General features: G+C 45.6%; 1 protein-coding gene across 1 annotated transcript in view; it reads right to left on the bottom strand.

Annotated features, from left to right (window-relative positions):
- Positions 1-3,426: 3,426 nt before the first annotated feature.
- LOC124020525 (BAH and coiled-coil domain-containing protein 1-like) overlaps positions 3,427-11,459 on the bottom strand; it is a gene marked incomplete at its 5' end in the record, with an annotated part of 22,385 nt that continues 14,352 nt past the window's right edge. The window contains 4 exon segments of the mRNA XM_046335763.1: positions 3,427-4,811; positions 8,395-8,631; positions 9,533-10,806; positions 10,991-11,235. Coding sequence (XP_046191719.1) covers positions 4,596-4,811; positions 8,395-8,631; positions 9,533-10,806; positions 10,991-11,235 — 1,972 coding nt within the window.

Below are 11,459 nucleotides of genomic sequence, written 5' to 3'. Positions count from 1 at the left end.
ATATTATTAGTATTTATTTGTAAAACATTTACCCCCAAACTTACTATACACATCTACATGTCTTTATAACATTGAGGAGATAATTCAATAAAACAATATTAAAATAATAATCATCATATTAAACATAATGTGTCAACATTATGTTCATATTTACCATAACAACTCTATCAGAGACTGCATACCTTTCACACCTTATATTTCCGTTCCCTTATAACCAAAAGTGAGTTGAAAAGAAAGATGCTCCTGCATCCTGATTTTCTTTGGCCCATGAGCCTTTGCAATATTCTGCCCAATCACTGAACTTCAATGCAACTTCTCTGAGCCATCCAAACAAAATGCTAAGGCTGTCTCTCTCGTTATACGTGAAGACACGGGAGTTCCAAAACGACATTCTAATTTCATCATATCCAGTGGCCTCTTTTTAACAGGCATCTTGCAAGCACACACACACACACACACACACACACACACACACACACACACACACACACACACACACACACACACACACACACACACACACACACACACACACACACACACACACACACACACACACACACACACACACACACACACACACACACAAACATCCATATGCATGCACACACACACACACACACACACACACACACACACACACACACACACACACACACACACACACACACACACACACACACACACACACACACACACACACACACACACACACACACACACACACACACACACACACACACACATCACATCCATATGCATGCACACACACACACACACACACACACACACACACACACACACACACACACACACACACACACACACACACACACACACACACACACACACACACACACACACACACACACACACACACACACACACACACACAAACATACATATGCATGCACATACAAACACACACGCAAACACACACACACACACACACACACACACACACACACACACACACACACACACACACACACACACACACACACACACACACACACACACACACACACACACACACACACACACACACTCACACTCACACTCACACTCACACTCACACAAACATCCATATGCATGCACATACAAACACACACGCAAACATACACACACACACACACACACACACACACACACACACACACACACACACACACACACACACACACACACACACACACACACACACACACACACACACACACACACACACACACACACACACACACACACACACACACACACACACACACACACACAAACATCCCGGCCACACAAACATCTCGGCCTTAGACCGTTAAAAAATGTTGCTTGAAACAAATGGGAGGTCAATCTTTCAGGAAGTTAGGGTCACAGACAATGAGGACCCTGAGATGGAGCTTTTCCCTTCTTATGTTAACCTTTATTTAACTAGGCAAGTCAGTTAAGAACCCATTCTTATTTACAACGACGGCCTACACCGGCCATACCCTCCTCTAACCCGGACGACACTGGGCCAATTGTGCGCCGCCCTATGGGACTCCCGATCACGGCCGGTTGTGATACAGCCCGGGATCTAACCCGGGGTGCAGAGTCATAGGTGGCGTTCCTGCCTGACTAAATTGCAGACGCCTGCCATATCCCAACACTCGTGTGTTTAACATATCTGCTAACCACATCATACGACATAGCAATCTGATGTCGGACTGTGGCGCATAACTATTGGTTGATGCAATGAAACGTCTGCGGTGTAGTCAGTCAGTCGCGCAACCGCAGACAGAGAGCAGGAGGGTCCGGTCCAAACAGGAAGTTATTCAGAGAGGTTTGTGGATGACAATAATCCAGTGTTCCTGTATTCCTGTTTACTGCGCAGCCTCTTCAAAGACCAAACTGTTATTAACTAAAACCAAATGTGACATCACATGGAGAAACAACGTGACGTTGTCATAGAGAGCTCATGGCTTGACGAGCAAACAGCAACATTGACAATAAATAAAGGTTGATGATGAGCAAATACAACATCGTAAGAACATAAAAGTCAGGATCACATATCAAAACGACAGAGGCTGAGACAAACATGTATTTGGCACAAAATAAAATAAAACTTTTAAAAGCAATATTTTGATTAATTAAGTGAGACTTTTAAACTATATCCATTGCTTTGTGAATTTGATTGTCCTTCACCGTTAACATTGAGTGCATGTGTGTTCCTAATTAAGAGGCATGTCTATTAATTAATCAATAAACCCAACTGACGAATCTTCAACAAATTGTCAACCTTTTTTTTGTTTGATGTTGACAGTACCTTGACCTTGGTATATGACCTTATCAGCCACCTGTTTCAGGTCACTGATGAATTTTGGCCACAGGGACTTTGGGACCTCACAGAGCTACAGGTACGTGTGCAAGAAAACCATAACAAAGCCATATATGCACATAGGGGGACGTCTTGTATTCTCAGAGTGAGAAACAGTTTGATGATTAAGTTCCCAGGGATCTCTGAATAACACAGCTGCTTGATGTTCTTCGTAAGTACTACTTCCATAGTACTTCATGAAGATCTTACAGAGTAGAAGCTTTGGTTTTTACAGGTCCAAATGTGTACTTGAAGTATAGCGCTTCTATACACCTGCATACGCAGACCAAGTCCTTTTGAATTGAATGATGTGGAGAGCATGCCACAATGGCATAGTTAAAGTGATGCCAGGGCAATATTAGAATGTATTTCAATACCAATAAAAATAAATATATGTAAATATCTGTATTTCTCACTTGTTAATAGTATTCTTTCGTAACCCGTGAATGCAGTCCACGTGGATCTGCTATGTAGCGAGGAACCACTGAAAAGTACATAAATAAAGATGGTTATAAAACAAAATAACACATGTGGAAAGTAAGACATTTAAGGACACATTTACACTTCAACAGGATGGTTCCTCTCTCTGAGTGAGACCTCTCCTGTCATATCCGTCTCTCATTTCTGTGCTCTCTCTCTCTCTCTCTCTCTCTCTCTCTGTCTGTCTGTCTGTCTGTCTGTCTGTCTGTCTGTCTGTCTGTCTGTCTGTCTGTCTGTCTGTCTGTCTGTCTGTCTGTCTGTCTGTCTGTCTGTCTGTCTGTCTGTCTGTCTGCCTGCCTGCCTGCCTGCCTGCCTGTCTGTCTGTCTGCCTGTCTGTCTGCCTGCCTGCCTGCCTGCTGTCTGTCTGTCTGTCTGTCTGTCCTGTCTGTCTGTCTGTCTGTCTGTCTGTCTGTCTGCCTGCCTGCCTGCCTGCCTGCCTGCCTGCCTGTCTGTCTGTCTGTCTGTCTGTCTGCCTGCCTGTCTATCTGCTTGTCTGTCTGTCTGTCTGTCTGTCTGCCTGCCTGCCTGTCTGTCTGTCCGTCCGCCCGCCGGCCCGCCCGCCCGCCCGTCCGTCCATCTGTCTGTCCGTCTGTCTGTCTGTCTGTCTGTCTGTCTGTCTGTCTGTCTGTCTGTCTGTCTGTCTGTCTGTCTGTCTGTCTGTCTGTCTGTCTGCCTGCCTGCCTGCCTGCCTGTCTGTCTGCCTGTCTGTCTGTCTCAGCAGGTCATGTGTAGTGCAACACTTTTACATCTTCAGCTCATCGTCCCAAAGAAAAACACAAAGAGCCATATTCACCCCTCCATAGAAAAATAAATCAATAAAAAAACATGGAAAGATACCTTTCATATATACTTGTATATAAAATAGTTGTTATATACATATAGACAACAACAACAAAAAGAACAGATAACTGACCTGTACAGTATACACCTGATCCATAAGAGAGACAAGAGGTACTGAAGTGTATGGCTTGACTGGAAAAATCATCCCAAATATCTACATCTTTATCATGGATATCTTATACATATTTTATCATCCCTGGAATCATGAAGACGAACTATGGAGAGTACATCCCATACCTCACGCACTCAGCTGAAATGAGGCAACCACAGGCCTGGTCCGGAGCGACCTAATGGTGCATTGAGCTGTCCAATCCAAACCTATGTTCAGCTCTAATTTGGTGACCTATGATGGGTGAGTGGTGTAAAGATGAGGTGTGAAACAGTCCCTCAAACATGCCATCCTCAGTCTAAACTAAAGAGATGTTAAGTTGGACCAATGGAAAGTCAGTCGGGTGTCATTGACCTCCTGGATTGTGGTTGTTCAGGACCCAGATCCTTGTCTTCACCCAGTGAGGATGGGAGCAGAATGGGGTTCACTGCTGTGAATGGCTACCCCCTCCCCTTCTTCTAACTACACCCCAGTCTAGCAGCCATGTGTGTTGAGATATCCAGTGTAGACAGGGGACAGCCCTGCCTTGGCCCTGACGTCCACCACGAGTCAGCACTGACTAAGGCCAGGGGTCCTTCACTTCCTCCAGGACTGACCCATCTGGGAACCCTCCTACGGACTGAGTCAGGCCAGGGGTCCTTCAGGCAAAGCCACAGGCACCTCGACCTTCACTTCCTCCAGGACTGACCCATCTGGGAACCCTCCTACGGACTGAATCAGACCAGGGGTCCTTCAGGCAAAGCTGCGGGGACCTTCACCTTCATTTCCCATCAGATGGGTGGTTCAGTAGTATCCTTAGGACAAGATGGCCTCAGCTCAGCAGACGATGGCCACCCCCTCAGCAGTGAGCAGTTGACCGCTGGTGGGGTCATAGGTGCCAGCCAGATAGTACAGGCCTTGGGTGGTCACGCTGCTGCTGGGTTTCTGGCCGCGGGCCATGTGCTCATACTCCTCGCGGCTCACCACCTGGCACTTGTGGGAGATTGTCTGGACGTCATTCTCGTCCTCGTGGCACGACTGATACAGAGCGTGCTGAGAGAGAGAGAGAGAGAGAGAGAGAGAGAGAGAGAGAGAGAGAGAGAGAGAGAGAGAGAGAGAGAGAGAGAGAGAGAGAGAGAGAGAGAGAGAGAGAGAGAGAGAGACAGAGACAGAGACAGACAGAGAGAGAGAGAGAGAGAGAGAGAGAGAGAGAGAGAGAGAGAGAGAGAGAGAGAGAGAGAGAGAGAGACAGAGAGAGAGAGAGAGAGAGAGAGAGAGAGACAGAGAGAGAGAGAGAGAGAGAGAGAGAGAGAGAGAGAGAGAGAGAGAGAGAGAGAGAGAGAGAGAGAGAGAGAGAGAGAGAGAGAGAGAGAGAGAGAGAGAGAGAGACAGAGAGAGAGAGAGAGAGAGAGAGAGAGAGAGAGAGAGAGAGAGAGAGAGAGAGAGAGAGAGAGAGAGAGAGAGAGAGAGCAAATGTCAGTGTTTTCATTCGACTTCAACTCTGAAAACATAATATGCTGAGATACCAGACAGCTTGCTATCCCCTGTAATGTTACACTATGGTCGCATTTCAAACAGATTGACAACCTGAGCACTATGATTGGTATGATAACAGATTGACAACCTGAGCACTACGATTGGTATGATAACAGATTGACAACCTGAGCACTACGATTGGTATGATAACAGATTAACAACCTGTGCACTACGATTGGTATGATAACAGATTAACAACCTGTGCACTATGATTGGTATGATAACAGATTAACCTGTTACTCCTACCCCCTACTTTTTCGAACATTCTGTTAAAAATCGCGCAACATTTCAGCGCCCTGCTACTCATGCCAGGAATATAGTATATGCATATGATTAGTATGTGTGGATTGAAAACAATCAGATGTTTATAAAACTGGTTAAATCACGGCTGTGACTATAACAGAACGTGCGTTTCATCGAAAAGTGCAGGAAAATCTGATCACTGAAAATGGGAAAATATATCCATGCGCCACTTCAGCCAATTGTTAAACGTGAACCACATTAAATGGGGCCGAGGTTGCAATACCTACAGCCTCCACACGATGTCAACAGTCTTGTCATTTGCCTACTATTTGTTTCTTGGTCAAACAGACACAAGGCAGCGCAGTTCTTCCGGTCTCCGACCGGATATTTTGGTTGAGATTTACCCGGACATTATTTCCAGACGTACAGCTATAGAATATACATCGCCTCGTGATCAATTTGATCGCTTATTAACGTTTACTAATACCTAAAGTTGCATTACAAAAGTATTTCGAAGTGTTTTGTGAAAGTTTATCGTCGACTTTTTTAATTTAAAAAAATGACGTTACGTTATAAAACACAATTTTTTTCGTTGATCACAGTCTTCATAGATCGATATCTAGGCTATATATGGACCGATTTAATAAAAAAAAAAGACCCAATAGTGATGTTTATGGGACATCTAGGAGTGCCAACAAAGAAGATGGTCAAAGGTAATGAATGTTTTATATTTTATTTGTGCGTTTTGTGTAGCGCCGAATATGCTAATTATTTTGTTTACGTCCCCTGCGGGTCTTTTGTGGTGTTACATGCTATCAGATAATAGCTTCTCATGCTTTCGCCGAAAAGCATTTTAAAAATCTGACTTGTTGCCTGGATTCACAACGAGTGTAGCTTTAATTCAATACCCTGCATGTGTATTTTAATTAACGTTTGAGTTTTAACGAGTGCTATTAGCATTTAGCGTAGCGCATTTGCATTTCCAGATGTCTAGATGGGACGCCTGCGTGTCAGGTAGGAGCAAGAAGGTTAACAACCTGTGCACTATGATTGGTATGATAACAGATTAACAACCTGTGCACTATGATTGGTATGATAACAGATTAACAACCTGTGCACTATGATTGGTATGATAACAGATTAACAACCTGTGCACTATGATTGGTATGATAACAGATTAACAACCTGTGCACTATGATTGGTATGATAACAGATTAACAACCTGTGCACTACGATTGGTATGATAACAGATTAACAACCTGTGCACTATGATTGGTATGATAACAGATTAACAACCTGTGCACTATGATTGGTATGATAACAGATTAACAACCTGAGCACTATTATTGGTATGATAACAGATTAACAACCTGTGCACTATGATTGGTATGATAACAGATTAACAACCTGTGCATTATGATTGGTATGATAACAGATTAACAACCTGAGCACTATTATTGGTATGATAACAGATTAACAACCTGTGCACTATGATTGGTATGATAACAGATTAACAACCTGAGCACTATGATTGGTATGATAACAGATTAACAACCTGTGCATTATGATTGGTATGATAACAGATTAACAACCTGTGCACTATGATTGGTATGATAACAGATTAACAACCTGAGCACTATTATTGGTATGATAACAGATTAACAACCTGTGCATTATGATTGGTATGATAACAGATTAACAACCTGTGCACTACGATTGGTATGATAACAGATTAACAACCTGTGCACTATGATTGGTATGATAACAGATTAACAACCTGTGCATTATGATTGGTATGATAACAGATTAACAACCTGAGCACTATTATTGGTATGATAACAGATTAACAACCTGTGCACTATGATTGGTATGATAACAGATTAACAACCTGTGCATTATGATTGGTATGATAACAGATTAACAACCTGAGCACTATTATTGGTATGATAACAGATTAACAACCTGTGCACTATGATTGGTATGATAACAGATTAACAACCTGAGCATTATGATTGGTATGATAACAGATTAACAACCTGTGCACTATGATTGGTATGATAACAGATTAACAACCTGTGCACTATTATTGGTATGATAACAGATTAACAACCTGTGCACTATGATTGGTATGATAACAGATTAACAACCTGAGCACTATGATTGGTATGATAACAGATTAACAACCTGTGCACTATGATTGGTATGATAACAGATTAACAACCTGAGCACTATGATTGGTATGATAACAGATTAACAACCTGTGCACTATGATTGGTATGATAACAGATTAACAACCTGAGCACTATTATTGGTATGATAACAGATTAACAACCTGTGCACTATGATTGGTATGATAACAGATTAACAACCTGAGCACTATGATTGGTATGATAACAGATTAACAACCTGTGCACTATGATTGGTATGATAACAGATTAACAACCTGAGCACTATGATTGGTATGATAACAGATTAACAACCTGTGCATATGATGATATGGTATGATAACAGATTAACAACCTGTGCACTATGATTGGTATGATAACAGATTAACAACCTGAGCACTATTATTGGTATGATAACAGATTAACAACCTGTGCATTATGATTGGTATGATAACAGATTAACAACCTGTGCACTATGATTGGTATGATAACAGATTAACAACCTGTGCACTACGATTGGTATGATAACATATTTTTTTATTGCTTGTGCAACATCAAGGCACATTCCCAACTAAAATTCCCCAAATTCCCAGGTTTTCCAGAAATCCCAGTTGAAGGATGCCCAGTTCCTAAAACCAGGAGTTTGCAACCCAAATGGCAACAGAACGGTCTGAACCTGAATGTGGATGTACCTTGCTGTCGTGGTGCCTCTGGCCCAACTTGGTCTCCTCTGGGTGGTAGAACCACTTCACCTTCACCACCATGTTGGCGCTCCAGGATTCCCAGAAGTTCTCGATGCGGCCCACGTAGGGTAGGTGGGGCCGGCCGGCAGAGAGGAACATGGCACAGTCGCCCACTCGCACCGTGTCCCTTCCCCGTACGATGGCCTTGTAGAACAGCTTCCTGGACTTCCCCTTCAGCCCCCGCCTCTGTGGAGACACAGGAACACTCAGAACACACAGTCACGTCTAGGAACTAGGGAGCGGGATTCAATACAACTCAGAGAAACGTCCTGTTCAATACGATAAACCTTTAAAAGCAGCTCCCTCATGTTTTGCGGAGGTCTCATGTAACTATTGTATGGAGGATTGTGAGAGGGTTAGGGTCTCATGTAACTATTGTATGGAGGATTGTGAGAGGGTTAGGGTCTCATGTAACTATTGTATGGAGGATTGTGAGAGGGTTAGGGTCTCATGTAACTATTGTATGGAGGATTGTGAGAGTTAGGGTCTCATGTAACTATTGTATGGAGGACTGTGAGAGGGTTAGGGTCTCATGTAACTATTGTATGGAGGATTGTGAGAGGGTTAGGGTCTCATGTACCTATTGTATGCAGGATTGTGAGAGGGTTAGAGTGTCATGTAACTGTTGTATGGAGGATTGTGAGAGGGTTAGGGTCTCATGTACCTATTGTATGCAGGATTGTGAGAGGGTTAGAGTGTCATGTAACTGTTGTATGGAGGATTGTGAGAGGGTTAGAGTGTCATGTAACTGTTGTATGGAGGATTGTGAGAGGGTTAGAGTGTCATGTAACTGTTGTATGGAGGACTGTGAGAGGGTTAGGGTCTCATGTAACTATTGTATGGAGGATTGTGAGAGGGTTAGGGTCTCATGTACCTATTGTATGCAGGATTGTGAGAGGGTTAGAGTGTCATGTAACTGTTGTATGGAGGATTGTGAGAGGGTTAGGGTCTCATGTAACTAAGATATGGAGGATTGTGAGAGGGTTAGAGTCTCATGTAACTATTGTATGGAGGATTGTGAGAGGGTTAGGGCAGGAATAGATTGGCATAAACTTAATGACCATAGAAAGATCAACCCGTGTCTCACCTGAGTGGGGTTCCCCGACCACCGCCACATCTGTCTTCCCGGTAGGAACGTGTTCATCTTGGATCTTGGTCCTGCATCATCGGGGATAACCCTTTGCCTCTTCACCAGGTCTCTGGGGGGTTTGGAGGGGGACGAGCTGCTACACTCCTTCCTTTTGAGAAGCTTGTTGTTGGCACTGTGGTCGTTGGTGGCTCCTCCTGCCTTGGTGTTGGATACGGCCACGGCCTTGGCCACGAAGGACTGTTGGCCCTGGTGGGGTCCGGCTGCAGCCGGGGGCTCAGGGGACTGCATCAGGCCATGGTGGGAGGACAGGCAGCTCTGTAGCAGCAGCGTGGAGCTCTCCTCATCCTCCGAGCTGTAGGACGAGTCGTTATCCGAGGAGCACAGGCTGGAACTGGACATGGAGCCTGAGCTGGACGAACTTGAGGAACCAGAGGAAGAGGATGAGACGGAGAGGCGCGAGAGAAAGCTTCCTGCCGTCCTCAGTCCTCCAGAGGCTGCTGTGGCCAGTGCAGCCCCCCTTCTCCTCCTCCTCTCCTCCTCTTCCTCCTCCTCTTCGTTGTCCAGGTCCGAGTAGGAGCTGTGGCAGTCCCGATGGCAGCTGAGACCAAGCTCGCCGACACCATACTCCCCAATAGCCAGGGAGGGAGAAGCCTTCCTCTGTGGAGGAGGGGCACCCTTAAGGAGGAGCTCAGCCCTTGAGGCAGAAACTCCCTTCCTGTTGTCCTTGACCAGCAGGACTGGGTGGGAGTAGGCCTCAGGCCTGGGGAGGCCGCCCACGCCTTTGGCCCCGAACCCAGAGCCACCGCCCAGCAGCAGCAGGGCCTTGCTGTTCTTCGTCTTGGGTGAAGTCACCCCCTCGTGATCCAGTTTGACCAGGAACTCCTGACTGCTCTTCCTGTTGCTCCGCGGCACCTCGCCGGGCTTCCGTCTCTGGACATAGGGCCCGGTCCTGGAAGCCAGGGACATGCCGGTGGGCTGGGTGCTACAGAAGGAGGAGTAGCCGTTAGCGATGCTGCTGAAGGAGTCAACCTCGAAGGAGCTGCTGCTGAACAGGCCCTTGGTCGGTGTAGAGACAGGGGCCGGGGGCAGGGGGAACAGGTGTGCCTCCCTTGTCCCCCTCAGGGCCTTCCTGGGAGTCCCGTTGAGCTGGAACAGATTTTCACAGGCCCTCTTCCTGGGGACAGCCACAGCCGGCCAGCTGAGCAGAGGGGCTGCGTTCTTATTGGTGCTGTCTGACAGGTTCTTCTTCTTCCCTGAACCTTTGGGTCTCCCTGCAATTGAAACCAATTGAATGTCTGGTAAGTCACCAATCAGTACATATACCTTTACAAGATCAAGAGGTTACAAGAAATGAATGACACACATCTTTTCTGCATCCCATCAGGCTAAATATACTATCATTTGTTTTTCAAATCTAGTGGATATAAAGCACGTATGTAGATGATCTTGTCTGACCTGGTCGTCTCCTGGCAGGCTCTGTGCTGGCCTGTCTCTCCGAGACTCTCTCACTCAGGGGGGCTTTTTCCAGACTGAAGCTCCTCCGAGCCGCCCGGCCGCTAGACACCAGGTGGGCAGGGGACGACTCCGCACCTACAGTGGGACAGGAAGGGGAGGCGGGGGTTAATACATCTCTAACATACACCTGCATAATCACTGTCATAAGTAATAGGTATAAGTAAGTAGCCTTGCACAAGCCTTGGCTAGTGTGAGTCAGAATGGCTCATAGGAGCAGGAGCCCATCTCCTGTTTCTGTAGCGTGAGGCAGCTTGATGTACAAGTTCACCCCCTGGACAGGAGGTTAGCCTATCGTAGGACCTTACCCCCAAATCTATCTGCTTAATGCTCAGTGCCACGCAGAGGCGCATTGGGCCCATTTTTTCGGTCTTTGTTATGCCTTGGCTAGGGATTGAACTACCAACCTTCC

This window comes from Oncorhynchus gorbuscha, unplaced genomic scaffold (genome assembly GCF_021184085.1).
Source record: "Oncorhynchus gorbuscha isolate QuinsamMale2020 ecotype Even-year unplaced genomic scaffold, OgorEven_v1.0 Un_scaffold_844, whole genome shotgun sequence".
Lineage (NCBI taxonomy): Eukaryota > Metazoa > Chordata > Actinopteri > Salmoniformes > Salmonidae > Oncorhynchus > Oncorhynchus gorbuscha.
The sequence above is the reverse complement of the archived record's forward strand: the minus strand, read 5'-3'. Positions and strand labels throughout refer to the sequence as shown.